Raw genomic sequence first — 24,746 nt, 5'->3', positions numbered from 1 at the left:
CTGGGACACTCCATTGCCTTCAGAAAGAGAAGCTCAGTGGAGATCATGGAAGGACTCGTTAGTGGATCTAGAGAAGCTTCAGATCCCTAGACAGTATGTGAACACTTCCTTGCATTCCTCCAAGCTAAGGGAGCTGTGTATCTTTGCGGATGCCTCTACCTTAGCAATCTCTGCTGTAGCCTACCTCAGAGTCTTCGATAATAGTGGGCACATTCACGTAGGATTTTGCATGGGGAAATCCAAATTAGCTCCACGTCAACCTCATACCGTTCCTCGCCTCGAACTGTGTGCGGCGGTACTAGCGGTTGAGTTGGCCGACACGTTGATGGAAGAGCTCGATGTTGAGATCCATGAGGTGAAATTCTACACGGACAGTAAAGTTGTTTTGGGTTACATCAACAATACTAGTCGGAGATTCTATGTATACGTTGCCAATAGAGTGGAACGCATCAGAAAGTCAACGCACCCAAAACAGTGGTATTTTGTTAACACAGAACTAAACCCCGCTGATCATGGTACACGGCCAGTTCCAGCTTCACTGCTGAGCAACACTACCTGGTTGAAAGGTCCAGACTTCTTGCTGAAGGGTGATGGAGAGGCTCCAGCTCAACCTGAGTCCTTTGAACTTGTTCAGCCATCATCCGATGTTGATCTGCGTCCAGTGGTTGCAACATTCACTACCACAGCTGTTACAATGCTGCTTGGCTCACACAGGTTTGAACGCTTTTCCAGTTGGAAGATCCTTACCCATGCTATAGCCAGACTCATCCAAACACTTAGATCGTCACGGAAAATTCCTGAAAGGAATGCAAAAAAAATAAATAATCTGATACAGGCAAAGATAGTGATCATTCAGACTGTGCAAGAGGAAGCATTCAAGGAAGAGATCAGAAATCTCTCTCAAGGAGAGGAAGTGTCTAAACAAAGTTCCCTAAGAAATCTAAATGTCTTCATAGACACAGAAGGTTTAGTGAGGGTAGGGGGACGCGTGTCTTATGCAGAAGTCCCCAGGGAAGAGAGACATCCTATAGTCATACCAAAGAATCATCACATAGCTACTTTATTGGTCCGGTTCTACCATGAGCAGGTGGCACATCAAGGCAGACAGATCACAGAAGGTGCTGTACGATCTGCTGGACTGTGGATCCTTGGAGGAAAGAGATTAGTCTCGAGTATCATACATAAGTGCATAACTTGTCGTAGACTAAGAGGGAAAACACAGCAGCAGAAAATGGCAGACCTGCCTGTCGATCGTCTTACCCAAGCTCCTCCTTTCACACGTCGGATTGGATGTGTTCGGACCATGGAACATCTGCATCCGTCGTACAAGAAGTGGGGCCGTGGAAAGTAAACGCTGGGCTATCATGTTCACCTGTTTAGGCACGAGAGCAGTACATATTGAAGTGCTGGACTCTCTCTCAGCATCAAGCTTTATTAATGCTCTTCGCAGATTTACTGCCATCAGGGGACCAGCCAAATTGTTTCGGTCGGACCGCGGAACAAACTTTGTTGGAGCTTGCAAGGAGCTACAGATGAACACTGAGGCGCCTGAGTTGCAGTCTTATCTCCGAAATGAAGGCTGCACGTGGAAGTTCAATCCTCCCCACTCTTCCCACATGGGGGGTGCGTGGGAGAGAATGATAGGTGTAGCTCGTCGTATTCTAGATGCCATGTTGCTCAAGTTACATACACCTAGTCTGACCCATGAAGTCCTCATTACAGCGTGCTAAGCGCTAGCTATTGTTAGCTGCTGAGCAATTCGTGTTTTTAATGCAAACGTTGTTTGTAACACGTATGTTTGTTTGTGTTGCAGTTTCACAGTGTGTTTCCAGTAAACGTCATAAAACGCAAGAGACGCTTCATTGGTGTTCATTGGAGAAACTGTTAGCTATCTGTCAAGTTAGAAGCTAGGAGCGACGCACCACACTAGCGAGGACAGAATAAAGACATTATTGTTACAGTAACACAAGTATAAAAAGCTACCAAACAAGAGTGTCTGCTGTATGTATAAACAGATAGCTACAAACTCACGCTAACAAACAAGCAATAGGTAATGTAAAGACTTTATATAGAAACTTTTTTGTCATCATCTTTCTAGAGAGTTTGAGCGTGATGTTTCATTATGCCAGTGGAAATAGTCAAACATATACAGTGGGTACGGAAAGTATTCAGACCCCTTTAAATGTTTCACTCTTTGTGTCATTGCAGCCATTTGCCAAAATCAAAAAAGTTCATTTTATTTCTCATTAATGTACACTCAGCACCCCATCTTGACAGAAAAAAACTGAAATGTAGAAATTTTTGCAAATTTATTAAAAAAGAAAAACTGAAATATCACATGGTCATAAGTATTCAGACCCTGTGCTCAGTATTGAGTAGAAGCACCCTTTTGAGCTAGTACAGCCATGAGTCTTCTTGGGAATGATGCAACAAGTTTTTCACACCTGGATTTGGGGATCCTTTGCCATTCTTCCTTGCAGATCCTCTCCAGTTCTGTCAGGTTGGATGGTGAACGTTGGTGGACAGCCATTTTCAGGTCTCTCCAGAGATGCTCAATTGGGTTTAGGTCAGGGCTCTGGCTGGGCCAGTCAAGAACGGTCACAGAGTTGTTCCAAAGCCACTCCTTTGTTATTTTAGCTGTGTGCTTAGGGTCATTGTCCTGTTGAAAGGTGAACCTTCAGCCCAGTCTGAGGTCCTGAGCACTCTGGAAGAGGTTTTCTTCCAGGATATCTCTGTACTTGGCCGCATTCATCTTTCCTTCAATTGCAACCAGTCGTCCTGTCCCTGCTGCTGAAAAACACCCCCACAACATGATGCTCCCACCACCATGTTTCACTGTAGGGATTGTATTGGACAGGGGATGAGCAGTGCCTGGTTTTCTCCACACATACCGCTTAGAATTAACGCCAAAAAGTTCAATCTTGGTCTCATCAGACCAGAGAATCTTATTTCTCATAGTCTGGGAGTCCTTCATGTGTCTTTTGGCAAACTCTATGTGGGCTTTCATGTGTCTTGCACTGAGGAGAAGCTTCCGTCGGGCCACTCTGCCATAAAGCCCCGACTGGTGGAGGGCTGCAGTGATAGTTGACTTTGTGGAACTTTCTCCCATCTCCCTACTGCATCTCTGGAGCTCAGCCACAGTGATCTTTGGGTTCTTCTTTACCTCTCTCACCAAGGCTCTTCTCCCACGATTGCTCAGTTTGGCTGGACGGCCAGGTCTAGGAAGAGTTCTGGTCATTCCAAACTTTTTCCATTTGAGGATTATGGGGGCCACTGTGCTCTTAGGAACCTTGAGTGCTGCAGAAATTCTTTTGTAACCTTGGCCAGATCTGTGCCGTGCCACAATTCTGTCTCTGAGCTCCTTGGGCAGTTCCTTCGACCTCATGATTCTCATTTGCTCTGACATGCACTGTGAGCTGTAAGGTCTTATATAGACAGGTGTGTGCCTTTCCTAATCAAGTCCAATCAGTTTAATTAAACACAGCTGGACTCCAGTGAAGGAGCAGAACCATCTCAAGGAGGATCAGAAGAAATGGACAGCATGTGAGTTAAATATGAGTGTCACTGCAAAGGGTCTGAATACTTATGACCATGTGATATTTCAGTTTTTCTTTTTTAATAAATTTGCAAAAATTTCTACATTTCTGTTTTTTTCTGTCAAGATGGGGTGCTGAGTGTACATTAATGAGAAATAAAATGAACTTTTTTGATTTTGGCAAATGGCTGCAATGACACAAAGAATGAAAAATTTAAAGGGGTCTGAATACTTTCCGTACCCACTGTATATTCTCCGAGAGCTGTATTTTCTGCACTGCATGCTCTAACTCGCATTGCACCCCAATGCATCCCATTATCCTACAGTGCTGTTTACTGTATCGTATAAGATATTACTGTTCTTAAGAAATCCAAGCACAGTTTTTATGGCCATTTTTGTCTTCACACTAACCCCAGTCTAGCGCAGCAGGTGAAACAGGTTGGGTATCGGAGCTAAGTACTAACTCTGACACGTTACTTAACTATATGCATACCTAGCCGCACGACTCAGCTGCATTACATCTCAGCAGTTTTCAACTTGTCAAAAGCAGAACCAGCCATAACACCAGAGTATCACTAGGGAGTAGGGTTGGGAAAGAAATTCACAGAAAGGAGGAGAGGGAGGAGAGTACCATATGTGGGTGAGGAACATGTTCTCATACAAGCTGTTTTTCTTTTGTTTCAGCTGTGCGGCCCCACCTTAAATGAGGACAGGGAGCAGGGGAGCACACTGGACAGAGGAGGAGAGGGGAGAGGTAGATGAGAATTCATTGAAGAATTGGGCATAATGTGCTCTGGGCAGTCCCCGATCCAGCTGTTTTCCATTCAGTGGGAGTAGCTGGGGTGGGATAGACAGGCAAAGAAGTGGAGAAGACAAGAAGTAGGGAGAGAGGAAAACAAAGCTCAAGACACAATATGTAAAGGTGATGATGGCCATTTGCATTTTCTTTCTCTGTATGTTTTCCTCTTCCTCACACAAACACTGCATTTAGATTCTATACACTGCATGTCAAAAGTTTGAATCCATTTGAATTGAATGGGTATGTTTGGACTGGTCTGCCAAATATGCCCAAAGTTTTCACTGGTAGTGTATTTAATGTATCTTTATTAATAACACAATCTTTTTCCGCCTATTAAAGTGATTCAGATACACAACATCCTCTGGTGCCTCAAATATGTGGCTTCTCCTGATCCAACAGCCTGTGGCTCCCATTCATTTCAACCTTGTTAGAATGAAACAAAACAAAACAAAACAAAATAAAAAAACACAGTATCTCTCCGTTCAACAGTACTACACATTTATCTATGACTCAAACTAAAGACTGGAGGTCAAGAGATGATCAGCAGCAGATTTAGTTCAAATAAAGCTGTAATCACGTACATTTTTACATGTGTTCGTGTTAATATTCACCCAATAATACTTATTTTCCCTGTTTTTTTTTCTTTCCAGTCGTAAAATACAGTTGTACTTTAAAAAAAAAAAAAAAGGATATGGACAGCCACCCTTCTGAGCTTTGGTTTGCTGACATACTGAGGTGTGAATGGCAGAGGAAGTGTCTTAGTGTGAGCGCAAAGAACATTAGCTATTGGTTAAAAGTTGAACTTCAGAGATGAAAATCCCCCGATAACAGAGAAGCAGGAAACTCAGATGCTTCATCCTATCTCATCTCAGTTAAGTTGTTCTTGAATAAGCACAACTGCAACACAACAACCACTGGAAGGTCTTTTCAAATGGTAATGGTTGAGACACTGTTCTCAAGATGCTCAGTAAAATATGAATGGCTGCCTGCTTTTTTTTTTAAAGTGGTGACACTGTATCAAAAATTTTTTTTAATTTAAAAGTCCCAAATGGCCACAAAACTGAATCATTCTCGAATTGCTCTTAATGATATTTATTTGTCATTTCTGTGACACAAATGCATGTGAACACACACTCCCTAATCTCAGCAATGCTGAATCATTGCAGTGTGTGTGTGTGTGTGTGCAGACATCAGAGCCCCCCAGAGCTGAAATGACTTTGCACTCAACACCTTTGCCCTTCTCATGTCCCACCTTCCCTGAAGAACCGGGTTAGACAAACATCCAGTCCAGAGCTGGAAACCCACTGATTTTCTACTGTGCTAAAGCTATCCATGTTTTACCACTTGCACACTTGGGGATAGTGGTGCAGATATGACCTGGCACCCATGACCCCTCACCCCCCATACACACGCAGCCACAAGGCTGAATCGGGGCACCTACAGTCCGACACCAGACACCTCAGACCTTTGCCATTTAATATGTGATGTCTTCCGCGTGGCAGAGGGGCAAAGGAGCTGGGTGGGTGCTGCCCTGCTCGCATAAGTGGCCTGGTTTCTCAGTGTGAGCAATGGGCACTATTGCATCAAAGAACTGTCCCTGAAATGAAGATATTTTTAAAATATCTTATTTTTGAACATCATTTATAGAGCATGTACAAACTCCCAGGGCAGTTTAAAGATTAATTTCTGGATTCAACTTTGGCCTGCTGGACCGCCTTACTAGTGCACACAGGATTTTCTTTTGCAGTGAGGTTTTGCTACCAACATTACTAACAAGAGTTTGGGGTCATGCTCAAATTGACTTTAGTCATGATAAAGCAACAGCACAGCACACTTTGGATGAGGCCAGTTTGATGATACCACGAGGGGGCCGTTGCAAGGAGCTCTGGCAAGACAGTGCAGGGTTGTCTGGGAAAAAGAACAAGATTCAACTTTTGTTACAACACAATGTAAAAATAAACTGAAAAATTCAAGTTTTTAACATGGAGCAATAAGCTGGTTTAGATAATGTGGCTAAGCTTTTAATTTGTTTAGTTGAATAAGCACAACTGCAAACTTTTAATTTGTTTAGTTTAGTTTAGTCATCTGAAGTCTACTTCACTGTAGTGTTGTCACTCATATCTAAGCAATGAATTTAGTGAGTTCAGTGTTGTCATAACCCACAGAAAGGATCTTGAAAAGTTCATTCCTGATATTGAAACCACTTACTGGCTTGAAAGTTCTGGAAAAAGCTAGTCTGTGGACTTTGAGTTACAGTTCTTTTGTCAAATGTCGATCTGATGACCATAACTATGAAAATAATACCCACATTGGAATGAACTGAGTTAAAAAAAAAAAAAAAACCGTGCCAGTGTTCTAGGTTCAGGAACAGAATGAACTGAGACGTGATGAATGTCGTGCTGTTGTTTCTGTTTTTAACTACTGTTCAAAAGGCATAAAGCGGAAGATGTCGGTCATTACACCAGGTGAATATGAGCTCTCAGGAAGCACCTTTTAGTTCATGAATGTTGATGATTTACAGCACCTGAGAGAAGAAATGCTAATTTGTTTAACGTCAAGATGTAATTGGTGCCAAGTTGCTTGATTCATATCAAACATCTGGAAGGCACTATGATTTCTTATGTGCTGGTGATAATAACGTGATTTTCACACAGTGGAAAAGGATGTGTGTGTGTGTGTGTGTGTGTGCCTGCCTGCCTGGCTGCTTTTGCTCCTGCTGACAGAGTAATGGATCTGTTCATTGTTGCATGTGGACTGTGTGTGATGTATGAGATTCATTTGAAATTCTCTGTCTTAAATGAGGCACTCACATGACTCCATATGGGAGGATATAGACTTGAAGGTAAAAGTGTCATAGGAAAATGAACAGAAGTTGCTCATATTTGTGGTCGTCACTGCTGTGAAATGGTCTTGATCGTGGCCTTTGGGCTCACATTTTTCTTCTGTTATGAAACTCATATCATGCACATTGAATGTGTCAAAACATAAAATGGTTTTCTTACGCTGCTCTAATGCTTAAGCGGAAGACTGAAATTGGATAAATCTAGAATAATTAAATCAGAGAAAATATTAATCTAATCATAAATTAATTAATGGAATGTTTGCATAAAAGAAATCTATATTTGGATATTATCTATAATCTTTTTTTTTGTTAACTTGGATGTGCAAAGAAATTCAAAATAAATTCAATCATTTGACGCATTTCCACATGAATCCATTATGCAATTCATTTTATTGCCAAGTTGATTTTGAATATAGTAACAACCAAAAAACCATGACATATTTCACATTGGCTTTTAAAAAAGTAAAAGCCTTATCAACATGATTTTATCAAGACACCATAATTAAATGAAATTATTATAAAAACCCACAATTGAAATTTACACAAAAATTAACTATAAAACATTTTGACATGCAATAAATACATTCATTTCACTAAAGCGAAGTAAGATCAATATTGACATTGAAATGCAGACGATGCAAAAATACTGTTTGGTTTAATGTATTGCTTTTAATAGTTATTATTGTATAAACTGTTGTAAGACCACAAAATGTAACACAGGACATTACTGATGTTTTGTGCCTGCTGAAATAAGATCCTGTCCTCCTCTGAAAAAAAAAAAAAAACTAATTTCCATTGTACATTTGTGATGTATGTATGCCGTCGTGGATTTTTTTTTTTTTTTTCCATCATTGTGCAGCTACTATTGTCTGCGTGGCAGTCTGTGTTACTGCTGAACTTTCTTATTCCTGAACCACAACCAGTTGGGTACAACCACCCCAAAACATCACAGTGATCTTCATTAGATCATAATCCATCATTTCCACACGTAGCCTTTTTCCAAACCAAATTAGATGCTTTTGTGCATGTGTCTTTGTGTGTGTGTGTGTGTGTGTGTGTGTGTGTATGTGTGAAGACCCTGAGGCTCTGTAACATTTTGGCACAGGTTTCGGTGTGTGTTGGGTGGAATCGCCTTTTCTTTAATAATGGCTTTTTCTACAAGAAGCGACACTCCAAACAGAGCAGGGCAACCTAATTAAATCTGACCTAATGTGAAGCAGCAGTCTGCCATCCAGCTGTGTGTGTGTGTGTGTGTGTGTGTGTGTGTGTGAGACGTACAGATATACAAATCTTCTCCATGACCAACTTTCACTCTTCCAAAATTCCTGCTTGTTTTACCCTTGCTCTTTGTTTGTCTTTGAATTTAAACTTCAGGAGCAGAAGTTGTACACTGTAAATGAAAAGATTTAAGCCAAAGTCCACTTAGTCTGTCTTGTATGTGCTCAAGGGAGAGAAAAAACAGAGATCCAAGCTAAACAGATGCAGGAGGAGGACATGGGCAGCCCTTTCTCTATTCAACTACAAAGAGCCTACAGTGGGTCATGTGCTGATTGGGTGATAATTGTTAGGTCTGGAAAGAGGATCACATCTCAGAGGGCATGCTGACATGAACATTAACATTAAAACCTGACAATGACCTGCAGCAATCAACAATGAAAAGGCCAAAAACATCATTTCCTGAAGGGGGGAAATGAAATAAAGTAGGCTCAGAAAACAATGTGGAAAAACATGGTGAATAGATGGGCCTACACAAAGCAACCAGCTTTTCGTTTGCTATTTACTGAGGGTTATGACTATCAAGCACAGGCAATTTTTCTCTTTCCTTCTGGTTCTTTTCCTCTCAACTCTTTTCTCTTACTCGTTCTCTCCATCTCATGACTTGGCTGGTGCAGCTGAAGCCAGGCTCAATTGTGCAATTTCATACATGTTTACTTTACTGACATCTTTCTGAGCATATTTTCCCCTGAACATTTCCCCTCACATTATTCTGCATTTCCTCTACAACAAAATGCTGTCTTTAATCTCCCCTTTGTAAGCCATTTCTTGGCTTAATGTTCAGAATACCATAACGATGTCAGATTTTTTTATTTGGCCCATCATCTTCTGTATTTTAACACATGCCACAAAGTTCATTTTGGAAATTGATCAGGGCTTAAAGAAAAAGAAAGTAGCTCTTCACATAAACATTTAGACAACTGTCTTCTACAGCATGAAAAACAGCTGGAAGTAAGTGGATCATGGGGGAGGAGGGAGGCAGCGGGTGCTGTGGGTCAGCGGTTTGTGTTGAGTGTAAGAGGAGAGACAGGACAGAGAGAGGTGAGGAGGGAAGCTGTGCTTTGAGGTAACAAGGGCAGTGAACAAGTGTGGCCAAGCTCCGCACTGAAGGGAGGAAGAACAGGAAAGTGAAGAAAGCGAAGAGCCAAGGAAAGGCAACTGTGGGACTTCTAAGGGATCTTAGGAGTAATAAAAAATCACAATACAATGATTTTTCCAGAAAAGTGCAGCGCAGGAAACTAAATCTAAAGCAGCTGCTTGTAATAGCAACTCTCAAAAGTGTCAAATCTCTCCCTTGTACTTTGCCCTGCTACACTGTGGGAAAGGCGTTCAGACATGATGGACAGGTGCACTACATGGTGCACTTATACATGCAAATTATTGCAAAAATCACTGAATTCTTATTAAATTGAAGGCACATTTGTGTTTTGGTTTCAGATCTTAATTACTGCTATTATTTAGCTCCAGGTTACACTGAAACTTAAGTTTTCATAAAAACAAATATGTACACTGGACACTTGTGGCACGTCTGCACTGCGCTCACACGATTAGTCACACACAGTAGTTAGTGGCTTTCATAAGGAGACGCCGTCATTGTTAATCAGAAGCTTTCCTCGACAATGAGACCTGTAAAAACTTCAGAGATTATCTCTGAGTTTTCTCAATGTCTGCTAAGTGCTTCATTCTTTTTGGCACACATTGTGAAAGACAATAAACGTCAGACAGCGTATGATTTCAGATCAGGACTATTCAGCCTGTCAAAGTCACACAGGTGACCTCGGCCTGCTGCTGCTGGTAGAAAGCTTAAAGGCATACTTTGCATTTTTCAACATTAAACCTAACCCCTTTTTTGGTCTACACGGTGCCACTGGAGATCATCCAAACTCTTTTTGCTTCTATATTGTTAGTGTTATAAAAGTTACAGGGCCTGGGATAGCTGCCATAGCATTAAAGAGGAATGAAATGGTCTGAAAAAAAAAAAAAAAAAAAAAAAGAAATCAAATAAAATGAAAAGATCAACCCACATCACATATGTCATGGTTTGTCTTACTGCACTCATTTATATTTGATTTCTTTTGTTTGCGTTAATTAATGTGACTAAATAAATGTTTTATATTTCCGATTTGATGGCTTTCAAAACATCTTCATCTAAATCACTTTGGGGGCAACAAGAGGTTTTCTGGGTTGATGTGTCATATAAATAAGATTAACAAAGGCGCATGGCATAAAACCCCAAGGGTTGAGTGGCTAAACCAGTAAATTGAAACAAGGCTCTTCTAATTTTACTAACTGAATCAACCACAGAGCAAAAGAAATACTGGCAGATTTTTTTAATTGTGAATTACGGTATAGTTTCTAGGCCCCTCAGCTCTGTAATCATTTTTAAAAATGTCCAAAAACATGGACATAATATGGAGAATTTTTTGTAATAAATTCCTGTGACCAAAAGCATGCAAAAAATCATCCACAACATCCTCAAATTGTAACAAAATGTCTGAAAGGCTTCCTCACTGTGCAGCCCTTTAAAAGCCACAATTCTCTATCACTGTGTTACTGAACAGAGGTTTATTCCCAAAGAGCAAGAAGGGGAAGGAAAAGAGAAGATACAGTCTCCCGTTTTTTTCTGAATGGAGAGTTTTAGAAGTTCGAACAGGCTTTCATTCTGAGACAATGGCTCATGTCCACCCTGCTGCGCTCTGCCTGCTCCTCTCCCTCCCCATTCTCCGTCTCTCTATCTGCCTCTGAGCAGAAACACACGGCACATCCTGCTCAACACATCAGCCAAAAGTTCACTTCCTGCTCCTCAGCTCTTCTCCTTCACCCTGACCCTATTCCCAGGACGTACATTAACAGCCGTTCATATGCTCAAATAGCATTAGGGACACACAAACAGACAAGCAAACGCTTCCTCTTTCTACAGATGCACAACCTTTCCCGTCTGCCTGTCATACACGTTAATGCAATAAAGCAAATTTCAAACAGTGCACGGCGTAACAGATATGTTCAGGCATTATCTTCTTCCCCCCTGCTCAGATTTGAGAAGCGGCACTGGAAACAGTTTGTGTTATTTTAATGGTGTAAGACGGGGAAAGGCAGAATTTCTTTTAAAATACTGAATAAGAGAGAGTGAGTAGGCAACAATTCCCATGCCCGACATCAGCATGTCCCTATGTTTTTACCACGTATACACATTGGTGGACCAAGTTCCTATTTTGTTTTTGTTACAGAGCTAAACAACAGATTCCCCGAAACTTAAAGCATCAACCAAATAAGTTCACTTCCTGTGTGTTTCTCTGCATGAACACCCTGACTCTCGTTCCAAAGTTCACTAACCTCTGGAGAAAAAAAAAAAAAAAAAAAAAAAGGTCAAACAAGTTAGGGGCTACAGAAGTGCTCGTGTCTTGTGAAGTAAATGAAGAGATCTCAAGTCACCTAGACTTTACTGTTCGTGTGGTCAGGATCAATGCCATTATACATGCTGAAGTGTGGTTCAGAAATTTACAAGCAGCCAGTTAAGATACTACCAAAGTGACTTTGCCTTATGTTATAACAATGGAATCGTTCAGATAGACACAAACTTCTGAGGACGACACAACAGAAAACATATACCACAGAGTAAAAAAACAAAACAAAACAAAACAAAAAGGTTAATATCACGTTATCGCTCCATCATTAAACTCCAACAAGAAATGCAAGAAATGTATAAACACAGAAATAACCACAGGTTTAACACAGGACAACTGCCCTGTTAATAAGAAAATTTAAATGGTGTGTGTGTGTGTGTGTGTGTGTGTGTGTCTGTCTGTCTGTCTGTCTGTCTGTCTGTGTGAGAATGTGTTGACACTGTTATTCAACCGTTTACTAAAGCTTAGCGTCCCCATGCTGGGTTCAGTCCTGAGGTAAGCACCAGTTTCACATGCGCTTCTTTCATTTCAAATCAATATGAAGTAAAGAAAAGTAAGTGAGAGGAAACGACATGTTTGATATGGTCATATGCTACAGAAAAGAAGCCCTTAAATTATTGTTACATTAAAAAAAAAAAAAAAAAAAAAACAATCCCAAAAGTCAGGCACATTGTCTGTGTTTTTTTAAGCCTTAATTTAAGATCACAGTGTATTTATGGCTTTAGTCTTCACATTCACCCACTGAGGTTGGCATTGGCACTATAGTGGTCAGACATTTCTAATCTGCATCAAGGACCAGTAAAAGTGGAAAAACAAAACAAAAGGAAAAGGCCAGCATATTCTTGGGAATAAACATTTAAAGATAAGAATGTGCCTTCAACCCACAACCTTTAAGTGCTCTTTTGTTTTCAAGCCAGAGGAACTGCTGGTCAGCCAACACAGAAATATGTCATTCTTGTTTCCGCGTTTGATACCAGCCGGGATAGGAGGCGAGGCCAAGAGACATTTGCTAGGCTGGGATGTGACATTAATAAGTGGATCAGAGGGGTAAGATGGCAGGCATGAAATGGGACATCATGCCTGCAAACTGTGCGAATTGTCCAGGAGAAAGTGAGATTTCACAGGGATTACTGAAACACAGCAGCTGGGGTGTGCTGTTCCCCCACTGACTTCCAGGAAAGACCCACAAACTCCCTTCTTATGGTAATATCACTGACAGATTAGCAGCTTGCCTCGAGTGTGTGTGTGTGTGTGTGTGTGTGTGTGTGTGTGAAGGGGCAGCATATATATGCTGGGTATATAAAACCCTTTTAAGCAACGAGCTGAGTACAGCACGCTGTTTGACCTGTCAACAGTAGCAGGGCTCCCAGACAACAGACTTACAGGGGAGGGAGGTCAAATGAGAGGTCAGAGAGTGAAGCGGAGCGGCGTCCAACATGGCATCTGCCGACTCACAATTAATCATCAGGCTGCTGTGAACAGAGTTATTGCTCCTGACAGTAAATGACAGATTTCTGTGTCATTAATTCTGACCTGGTCCCTGCCTCTTGTGCATCCAGAAATGTAAATATTACACAATGCCAGAGGCAACACCCGTGCTTCGTCTACATGCAATGAAGCTACACTCATCATGACCAGGGATTAGTGTGTCATCAGTTGGGTATGCGCAATCATGTCCCAGTTTTGAGCTCACAGGGCTGTGCTTTGCTGCATCTCAAAAACGACTGAAGGCTAAATGATGTTAGTCAAAATGCAAAGGAAGTTTTAGCTCGAGAAGTGTTACACACTGAGTGTAAGGCTTATTATGCTATCACTACTGTCACATAGTATGAGTCTGTATTCACACAAATTATGTGGGGGAGTAGGTTACTTTAAAAAAATGTGGAGAAAACAAAACAGAGACTTTACCGAAATGCTGATACTTTGCTCTTATTGTTCAGTCATTTCCTTACGACTTGGGAAGCAGGAACATGGTGGGGTGAATCTGGAGGGTGATATACATAAATTGTCCAGTACCCCAATAACAAAAAAAAAAAAAAAAAAAAAAAAAAGAAAGAATTATACATATATCCTCCCATTACTTTAAAGTCCAGAAGAGTTGGCTTATTCATTTAGTAAGAATTCCACTCAGGTCTGGACACAAACCCTGAATCTTGTCCTTATGTGCTTTTTCGTTTTTTGTACACAGATGATAATTAATAGTACACAGGTTTAGGGTCAGATTGCAACATTTCCTTGTAACAGACAGTTTCTCTTTGGATTTCACCATCATACAAAAATAAATAAAGCAATTTCATTTTGGTTTTCAATTTGTTACTTTGGCTCAATGGCTGGAATTTTTTTTTTTTAAATGTTTGTTTGCATACACTGTACATAAATACTGTACTTCTTTGAGTCAGCGTCTCTTGGTCACAGAATAGCACAGACCACCTTTATAAAGGAGGACTTTAAGATACATTAGATGCATAGAAAGGCACTTACAGTCTACAGATTTTGGTGTGCATTAGTAGACCAATTCCGTTTGGCCTGAGTCTGAGGTGCAGAGGAGATACTGAGTTGAGGTGAATGGCTTTAGAATACTGCAAGTTGTGTGTGCACACAGACCTATTGATGATTGCCATTTATACAGGTCATATGTCTTAGCTGGGTGAGTAGCGGTCAATGGTGCGGCCTTCAGACAGAGCCTGTGGGGGAGCAGGCAGGGGTTGACCTAGGACATCCATCTTGTCATGTGGGAGTCCCAGGTGCTCTGAGGCCAGTTTGGACAGTGGATAGAGGCTTTCCATGGCCTTGGCATCAGCTACCAGTTGCTGCTGGGCTTGAATAAGAAGCTCATTGGCCTTCTCCTGCTTCAGCCCCAGGTGCTCTGCTGTGTATTTACTCAAAGGATAGATACCCTCTGTAAAGTCCAGCTTCAGTTTCCCATCTGTGCCCAGGGCTCCTGTGGTCCCTCCACTGCTGTGCATCTTCATGTGGCTGATGAGGTTGCGCTGCTGGGCAAACTTTCCCCCACACACCTGACATTCGTAGGGCTTTTCCCCTGAATGGATGCGCATGTGCTCTGTGAGGCGATATTGGCGAGTGAAGCGCATGCCACAGGAGTCGCAGGCAAAAGGTTTAAGGCCCAAGTGGCTACGCATGTGGCGCGTCATGGTACCACGCTGTGTGAATTTCTTTCCACAGATGCTGCAGGGGTAAGGCCGCGTCAGCCAATGGGTCTTCTCATGCTGGCGCAAAGTGGCTGGATCTTTATAAGACTTATCACAGGTTGAACAACGGTAGGGTCGGATCATCTCCCCAATGCCTCCTGAGCTCAGCCCCTGGCTTGACTTTGTCTCCAGATGGGACAGACTGTTCAAACTGTTGCTGTTCAGGCTCCCATAACCGTTCGTATTACTGCTCATGTTTTTGGTGCTGCTGTTATTGCTGTTTCCTAACTCCCCACCAGAGTTGCCGTACAGCTCCTCTTCTGTGTGTGTCTCCACATGTGCATTGAGCTGTTCTGAGCTTGGGAAGCCTTTGTCACAGGGAATGCAGACATACAGATTGTCCCCGAAGCTCTCCGGTTCATATGACATGTGGAACCTCCCCATTGGTCCAGGAGGGGACGGGCGGCCTTCACTGCTGCCAGTCTCCTCTGTGCCTGACCCACTCTTGTCGTCTGCTCCTTCACTCTCCTCCCCGGCTTTGTGATGGTTGTGATGCTGGTCTCCATTTTCACCCACTTCTTCCTCATCCTCATCCTCATCTTCATCTTCAGCTGTATATGACATTGGCTCATGTTTCACCCAGCGGTAGATATTGCCTGCCTCTCCACCCTCCGTGGGGGTGTCGGGGCTTGGGGGGCATGGGTAGCGATCTGTGCCCTGGGAGCCTGAGCGATGCAGGTGGGGGAGGTGTGGGCCAAGAGGCTGGTTAAGATGGGGGAAAGGCGGAGGAGTCAGGCTTCCCTGGTCAGTTGACTCTATTTTGTCTGAGGGGAAGCTCCTTCCGTTTGGCCCTTGCATGGGACTGGTGCGGCCACTCAGAGACTCATCTCGCTCCTCATCATTGTGAGTGTTTGCTAGATGGGACCTAGAAGGTGTGTGCTGAGACTGAGAGCTTGGACTTTTCTTGGAGAGATCAAGGCCATAGTTGGGGGAGCAGTTTCTCTCAGAGTGAGCTGAGCGGCCAAGCTGGGCAGGCAGAGCTGACTGCAGGGACGGGAACACCTGAGAGCCCTGGGCAGAGGTGGGAGCATACAGCTCCCCAGCGTGAATGGCTAGTCGATGGGGAACCAGCTCCTCTAGTGGAGGTGCCCGTGTTGCATGGCTATTCAAAATTCCTCCTGGAGGGCATGGCTGAATGACAGGAGTAGAAACCCTATACCTGCCACCACCCCCTAAACCCATATTATTGGGCCCCATCTTTGGGTAGGGCAGAAATGCAGGACTTGGGCGAGGAGGGTACTTGCTATTTCTTTTAAGCTTTTTTTTGCACAAAGCCACTAAGTCAAGCAGCTGAAGATAGCTGGCTGCTGCTAATACAGCCCCCAGATTGGGTTCAGTGGGACAAGTGGGGTCTCCCTCAGTAAGGCGACCTGTGTAGATGTAGTCCAGAATGACCCTGAAGACCCCTGGACTCACCATCTCATGGTCGAGGTTGATGAGATTGTCATGGACCACCAAAGACTTCAAGTAGAGGCTGCTGGCAGCCAGAATGTTCTTGTGAGCTCTGAAGAGGGCGTTCTGAACCACAATGATAACATCACACAGGAAGCCCTTGGTGCGCTGGCTGTTGAGCTGCAGGAGGAGATCCCTAGCATGACTTGGAACTTCCATGGCATCCAGCATCGTCTTCAGTCCACCACCTGCAACAACAGATATCTGTAAAATATCATGCAACAGTCAGCATTTAAAGACAGAAAAACACAATTAGTGTGTATTTTTACACACCACGGTAACAATTATTTCTGCATTTTGTTAGAGGGCCATATGAGAAGTTGAGAGGTCTGAGGGCCAAAAGCTTTGACTCCAACATAGATGTAAAAAGTCATTAAACACCTGTAGAAATATTGAAACAAACATAACCTTTGCATATGGATAAAGTCATTAGAAATGTTAAAGATTCATTAATCAATAACAGATTTTCTTGTATTAGTTGCATTTTATGCAAATGTATAATCACAATTTTATTACTTGGTTTTGATTACCAATTCATTTGTAATTCATGCTTTACATATTTGCATAGTGATGTTTAATTCATAGATTCCATTCCTTGGAACATTTGCTGAATGCACAACGTATGTGCTGTTAGTGCATGAAGGCCACTCGGGGAAAAAAAAATCAGCTTTTGCTAAAGGTGAGCGGTTGCAAAGGTTTTCTCATTATCAGAAATTCAAGTCTCTGCGATCACTTCCTCTGCAGCGAGAAAAAACAGAGAAAGAAGTCAAGTCAGAGAACCACAGATATATATTTTGTAACTGCTGGCTTCCTGATAAAGTATTCCAGAAGTGGTGTGCAGAGTTTTAAACAAAGCAAGAGATGAATGTTTCACAAGTATGATGAACAACAGGTATAAACCTGTGGGGGAAAGACACGTCCAAAAACAGATAGGTTTTTAAACTCCACTTTCTGCCCAGTCATATAAGGAACATTCAGTGCACGGGATGTAAATCAACCTTAGGCAGTTTGATTCTTTATGTTGAGATGAGCGCCGAAGGTCTAATGCACACACACGCGCGCGCGCACACACACACACACACACACACACACACACACACTGACACACTCAAATATCAACACTAATTGTTCCATCAAGGCTAAAATAAACTGTGTCAGCTCCACACATGAAACAACAAGTATTGATAGTTTACATATGAGATTAAATGTCTCATACCGTCCCTAAGGACTTAGTCTCACTGATGGGAAACAAGCAACTAAATAAATATCATGTCCTCTGTCTGATCATGGTCTTCCTGACACCAGCTCATTCACTTCTTGTTTATTTCATTCAGTCTATATGATCAGCAAAAGAATAGGGAAGTAAGTTTTTTGGTTTTTTTTTTTTTTTTTTTTTTACCTGACAAATAACTTACTTGGGAATTCTAGACCATCTTGAAAAAAAAAAATCATCTATTGTTCTAAAACTGTCGGGAACTAAAACTACGCTGTGTATTCCCAAAACTCAGGATCACTCCATGATATAATTTTAGTGGTCTGTTTTTATAAATGCATGTTCAGCATCAGGCCTCAAATATCAGAATGACATGTCATTGCTGATGAAATGGAAAACGAAAAGTCACAATATGCATGATATGCAGGTAGTGAATGTGCTGAGCAGTGAACAGTCATCATGAAAAAGGAAATAAATAGTTTTAATGCAGTCATTTCTCAAAAAAGTATGTTTTATATTTTTATTTTGAACAGCTTTCTATACATATCTACGTATATGACTAATGTGCTATTTATCTGGCCATACATAACTTTAAAAAAAGAAAACTATGACTAAAGAGGCATGCATGGCAGGTTTATACTAGGTTTACACTCCATCATGTCCCCAGCTGTCATCTAAAGTGTTTCCACCTCTGGTTTCTGTCCGGCTCTGATTACTCAGCCGTCATATTTTACTATAAATTTCATTGTCGGTTAGATCAAACATGTTTACTAATGAGAGTGATATGAGGAATAGGCCAAGTATTTTCCATAACCTGCTAAACTTTTGCAGAATCTCCATTGCACTGAGGGTTGTTCAGCTCACTGTTACTGTTACTGGTTACAGTGTAGCACATGGTGACACACACATACACACACACACACACACACGTCAGACACACATTTACATCTATATTTAATAGATTTAGTCCAAACTTTATATGAGATACAAGACAAAAATCTGATGGAAATTATATGTACAATTTCTGTGCACCTGCAATGTGCTGCACATAAAACCAATACTTTTTGGAAAGGTCTTGTGATAATCACAGACAGGTTGGTTGTGGGTTTCCCATGAAGAAAATAAGAATATATTTTCCTTGGCTATGATTTGTCTGTTTAAACCTCTCACAGCCATTGATGGTTAAGGAAGGGAAAGACTATAGATGTTTTGTAAAGTTTTGAACTGGAGGGCGTGTGTTCAGTCACTGCGTCCTGTCTAGAAAGGCATCTATGATTGACGTGATATTCGGTCATAGAACACGTCTCAAATCAAACCTGCTCCATATGATGTTTCTGCAAGCACAAAAAAAACAACAAAAAAAAACAAGTCAAAGTCTGCACTACAGCTTGTTTTGTTGGTTTGTCATACTAAAGAGGCTTCATTAATCACTCCTCTAGGTCGAACATACAGTACAGTCGCCAGAGAGAAGGCTACTTGAGTCCCTCTGGGATGGAGTGCTGTTTCATCTGATAGCCTTCCTTTTAATGACCCATCAACATGCTGAGGAAATTCAGTGTAGTTCACTCTCAGGAATTCAGTTATTTGCATTAGATTAATATTCATTGTCCCTGTGTTTTGTCTGTTTTGTCACTTTTGTGGTTTAGGGTGAAGTAGGAGACTAAACTTCCTACCTCTACATTCATGGTCAGTCATATAAACACTCCAGACATCTGCTTAAAACCTTGTGTGTTGACGTTTTATTTTCTTTCATTTCAATTTGCTGCCCATGATCCTGTAGCCTTGTTTATTTTAGAACCCATTCCACCATGTTCAGACACATTTCATGTTCAATTTATGAGGCAACGCTGCAGTACAAAGTCAGTGTAAATTAGCAAGAAGGTATTTTGCTGTGGTTTATACTACTTTAATCCATCTCATTATTTTTTTTTGGCATTATTTGTGATTCACAAGAAGCAAAGATATGAAAATATATATGCATGCAGACTACAGAGTTTACATCTAAGTTAGAAAAACTACATCCTGAAGCGCAGGTCGAGTAGTTGCACTCATGGTGGGCAAAAAAAAAAAGCAAAAAAAAAAAAAAAAAAAGAGTTTTAGTCAGGTCAGCAAACATGATGGAGTGTTGCAGTCAGCTTCCTGTTTGATTGCTGTTAACTGCGCATCTAAAAAAACAACTCTCATGTATATAAAACTCTGTCGGTTCTCGCCCAGCTTCTTGATCCTGGTGGAAACGAATTAACAGAGTTTATTCAAACAGGAGATCACGTATAATCGACTAATCGACCCTTCTTTAAGTAGGATATGTTTTTGCAGTGCATCCATTTAATATGTGCGGGTTTAACGGCTGATTGTTCACTTTCAGCCAGTATATTTTATTTGCAGCACTTCTAGTTTTCGATCGTAGCCCACGTGTTTTATTTTAAGGGTGTCGCGGTTTATTAAAGAGCAGGACTCGTTTAAATGCCATCGCCTAATAACATGAGCTGCTTCACGGCGCGCAGTGCGAACAAAGCGCGGAGCTGTCCGCTGAGTCTGTTGAGTCTCCGAGCCGTCCTTCTGCGCGCCTCTAATTGGTTTTACTCTGCCCTGCGCTTGATACACAGTAAACCGAATCACGAGTGGGTCCATCCTCTCGGGATCTGCAGCGCCTCATCTTTTAGCTGCCCTTAATCTCCGTCAAAAAGAAACCTAAGTCAGCTCCAGAAACACACAGCTGGTTCTTACAGCAACTCTTTCCGTCTTCAGGTCTTGTCAGCTGAAACATTGGCTTTCATGCAGCTGTATGAAATCTCGGATTTTTATAAAGCCAACCAGAAGCTCACACACTACAAACCACCTCCAAATAATATCCTTCAGTGTGTCAGTACATTCTAACAAACACTGATGGGCCTATTTTATATAATGTACTTGATACTTTTTGGGTTGTTTTTTTTTTCTTTTTGCTTTAGCTCCCTTTTTAAAATTTATTACAGGATTACGGAATAAGATGAATTTCCCTTAACAGACACCGATGATCCCTTTAACTTTGACATTAAATCTGAGTTTTTAAAAAAGGACTCGATATTTTTAGAATAAATACATTTTCAAAACAAGTTGAAATGTTTTTTTTCCCCATCAAATCAGTTTTTGCAGGATGTAACAAACTTGTTTTGTACTTTTATGTTTTTTAAAATCATTTTGCAGATTTTTTTTTTTTTTTTTTTTGGTCCCAATCTAAATTCGCCACTTCACACCAGACAGATCCTGTTAGTCTTTCAACCAATAAACTGACTGACCTGTGCATAATTAAGAATTTGACAAAAATCATCTAGATGTTTTGAAACCACTCAAATTAAATGCGAGGGGAGTAAAAAGAACAAAATGAGTATTTCTTGTCAAAATTATACTGGGATAAAAAACAACATGAAATAAAATACTATTTGCTAATATTTCATCAATTCCATTAATAAAAAAAAAGTGACTTTCCTTTTCCGACAGCATACAGAGTAGAGTTTACTAAATAAAACCAGTGTCACCCTGCCCGTTATGTTTGGGTGCCTGTGCGCAGCGTGTCAGCTCTTACCTGCATGCCCGATGTCGTCTGCCATCCGCTCTAAGTCTCCCTTAATGATCATCTCAGCAGTCTCTAGGAGTCATATCTGACGTTTCAGATTCGAACTGCCAGCCTCCAAAAAACCATGCCAGTTTTCCGAACGCGTCTGCCAGCTCTTTTTTTATGATTATTAATTGATATGAATTTCTTGTCGCTCCTTAGGTCCGTCCTCCCACCCACTTTCCTCCCTCCCTCCCCCTCTTTCTCTCTCTCTCTGCCCCTCCTCTCTCTTCTTTCTCATCTCCTCCTATAAAAATACGTGCTTAGACCAGCATCAGTTTCCTCCTGTTTTTTTTTTTTTTTTGTTATGTTTTTTTTTTTCAAGTAATTTCCTTAGCTATTTTTGAGATGCGGCAATAACGGGGATGATAATGGAGCTTCTATGCGCCTTAAGCGTTTTAGCGCCCCGTGTGATGTCAGTCTATAATAAAACTAAAAGGTAAAATCGAGGGCAGGAACTTCATGTGACCCCGACTTGAACTTCTCAACACGTCGTCTTAAAGAGACAGGCAGCTATTGTATACATAGGTAGGTTATATATAGGCCTATATATGTTATGTATGTGTGACCACGCAGTCCAGCTAAGCTTTGCAGAGGAGTTTGTAAATGACTGGTTATGTTCAGGCGTGCTGAGTTAGACTGCACCCCAATTGATCACAGTTGGTACGTGCGCTTCTTAATTAACCTAATTAAAATGGACAAAACTGTGAAATTAAAGTGTGACCTTTGCCCTCCTCTGCAGACACCCCCTTGGGAAACACACAGCCTTAAGATGCCTCACACACTTTAAAGCACGTCTCTCTCTCTCTCTCGTTCTCTCTCTCTCTCGCTCTCTCAGGTGGTAAAACACCTGCTGTGCCCTCAGCCACATTGACGCTACTGACCGTAAACTGCAAATGGGCCTGTCTCAAAAAGTTGTTTTTGTTTTCCTCACATGCGAGTGATGGCAAATACTGAGAGAAGTAATAAACGCAGCTGTAGCCTATGGGCGCCTCAACATCACACCCGCTGTGGACAACCCCACTGCCCAACTGGTGATTTGAATGTTACGCTTCCTCTGTTGTTGATCTCTACACTCATCCTATTCAGTATTTAAAAACATATTATTAAAATATATTAGTTCTTAATAAATCATATGCTCATTTCTAAACTTTGTTATTTTAACTTCCTGCATCTTGTGGTGAAAATATTCTTGACATGCCTTCCAGTGCACATGGTGATTTAAATCTGCATAAGAACTGAGAAAAAAAAAATGTCTGCACGTCAGAGACGATTTAGGCAAGATACGGCCATACGGTAGAGTTGTTCAGTTTATGTCAGTAGCTTCAGTTTCAGGCTACATCACTGCCATCACTGCCAAAAACGAAAATGCATTAGGAAGCGTATTAAAGTTGAAGCAACTCATCGTTAGTAGCCCCTAAAAGCCGTACATGCTGACACGCGTGTAAGGTCACGCGTCTGCGTGGATGCCATCCCTGCCTCTCTGCCGTAATCTTACCTCGGACTCATGTCTGGTGCTCTGGCCGTATGTCTGCTCTCCTTTTCGGCATTCCCTCATTAAGATCTCCGCAGTTTCCTCCAAGTGCAGTTCTCTCTCTCACACAAAGTCTCTTCCGCGTAATTTTGCAGCCCACTCTCTCTCTTTCTATCTCTCTCTCTCTATCTCTGTCTCTCTCTCTCTCTCTCTCTCTCTCCCTCCCGCTTTTCCCTTCTTTCACCCTCTTCCATACACTGAATTTCTCATGTGTTAACAAGACTATCTGACACTTCAGACTGTGTTGAGGTCCGGTCGGACCAAAAACCTGTCGAGGGAGCCTTTACGCGCACAGCGACACCCAATGGTGGCGAGTCCCACTGGCGTCGTCGAAGAGGACGTGCTGTGCGGTGATTTTTGGGGGGCAAATTCAAAGGTGGGAAATGTTTCACGTCTTTACCGTGATCACCACACGAAAAACACACATCATTTCGAACAGCTCAGTTCATTAGGAATTTTTTTTTTTAAAAGAACTCAGCCTCGTTGATGCGCAAATCTTTGCAACTTAAGGGTAAATAAAATGAGATCAGGTGAGTTAAGGATGAATGCCATGTTCACAATAACATGGGCAGTGGAGGTGGAGGAAGTATTCAGATATTTTATCTAAGTAAAAGCAGCAATTCCACAAGCAGGGTAACCAAAACTCCTCGATTTAAACAAAACCAAATAACACAAAATGTCCTGTCTTTGGGGTTTTTGAGTACTTGTATTTGAGTAAATGTACTTAAATTACTTTCAGCCACTGAAAAGGTCTTGTACTGCCTCGTCGGTATTGATGGTTAATAAAAGGCTTAGACTGTTTGTAAATCAACTGCACTCCAGGCGACAGAAAAGATACTTTTTGACACCATGCAGGTCTGGCCATAACCATCGCTTAAAGTTGGATTATTTCCATTTCTTTGATAAAAGTAAATGAAAAACCTGCTCTAGAAAAATGTTAAGCCTTTATATTACTGCCAACAGGCTTCAGTGACTCTGAAAAAGTACATTTTCACTCCGTCTGTACACGGTAGTCAGCAAAAGTCATTAACTTTCTGTAAACATTCATTCTAACCCATATTTAATCTGCTGTATTTGGACAAATTATGTCAGACAGGCCTCCAACTTCGACTCTTTCCCATAATTATTCATAAGGATTTAAAAGACCACAGACTGAAATTAATGAAACTAATTATTCTGCCATCACTGAGCTCATTAACAGTCAGTGCTGTGCAGGGAAACACTTACCAGACTGAGGCCTGCTCATGTTTGTTTGGATCATAACAGCAGCTGACAATCTCATGAAGCATGCAGTGGCTCTTCCTCTAGAAATTATTCAAGTTCAAGGTGCTGGTGTTTCATTGAAGTGATCCAAGCCACCCCGAGAGCCTGGTGGAGTGGAGGAAGGTATTGTCTCTCACTTCCATGTTCTCCTGATGAACTGATGATAACCTCACAGGCAGAGGTGGGCAGAGCTGTGCAGGAGAATAGATATGTTCTATCAAGGATGTGACAGTGTGTTTCGATTCATGGTCCAAAATAGTTTTTTCCGAGGGAAACACGTAGTGATGTCATATGCTGCTTATTAGTAGGTTATGTTTTGTTTTGTTTTTTTTACCTCGCGTGATCTCTTTCTGTTAGTTAAAAAAAAAAAACAGTCATGAAATAATGGCTTGAATAATGAACTGAACAAGAAGAAATATTTTATGCATTCAAGGTATCGATGAAGATTTTTGTTTTGCCTAGAAAATCTTTCTTAGAGAATTCATTTTATTAGGATTCTGAAGGTGAAGGCTTACTACAGCTATAATGGCAAAACTCATCAGTAAAACCTGTAACTGGCAACAGCCAATAAAGTATAGAGAAAAAAGCTAAGTGTAATGACACAGCTTTACTCAGTATGACTGTT

General features: G+C 41.5%; 1 protein-coding gene across 4 annotated transcripts; it reads right to left on the bottom strand.

Moving 5' to 3' along the window:
• Window positions 1–7,547: 7,547 nt before the first annotated feature.
• hic1 (hypermethylated in cancer 1) lies at window positions 7,548–22,983 on the bottom strand. Of its 4 annotated transcripts, none has more exons than XM_026331721.1 (2): window positions 21,295–21,491; window positions 7,548–16,704 (listed from the first exon to the last, which is right to left on the bottom strand). In XM_026331721.1, the coding sequence occupies exons 1-2, from the start codon at window positions 21,344–21,346 to the stop codon at window positions 14,495–14,497; spliced, it is 2,262 nt and encodes a 753-aa protein (XP_026187506.1). In that variant the 5' UTR covers window positions 21,347–21,491; the 3' UTR covers window positions 7,548–14,494. The 4 variants fall into 4 exon arrangements, with proteins under 4 accessions (XP_026187506.1, XP_026187515.1, XP_026187498.1 ...); XM_026331730.1 differs by having other exon boundaries at window positions 7,548–16,720; window positions 21,295–21,474; XM_026331713.2 differs by lacking the exon at window positions 21,295–21,491 and adding an exon at window positions 22,823–22,983 and having other exon boundaries at window positions 7,947–16,720.
• Window positions 22,984–24,746: the final 1,763 nt, after the last annotated feature.

The sequence above is a fragment of the Mastacembelus armatus genome, chromosome 13 (genome assembly GCF_900324485.2).
Source record: "Mastacembelus armatus chromosome 13, fMasArm1.2, whole genome shotgun sequence".
Classification (NCBI taxonomy): domain Eukaryota; kingdom Metazoa; phylum Chordata; class Actinopteri; order Synbranchiformes; family Mastacembelidae; genus Mastacembelus; species Mastacembelus armatus.
The sequence above is the reverse complement of the archived record's forward strand: the minus strand, read 5'-3'. Positions and strand labels throughout refer to the sequence as shown.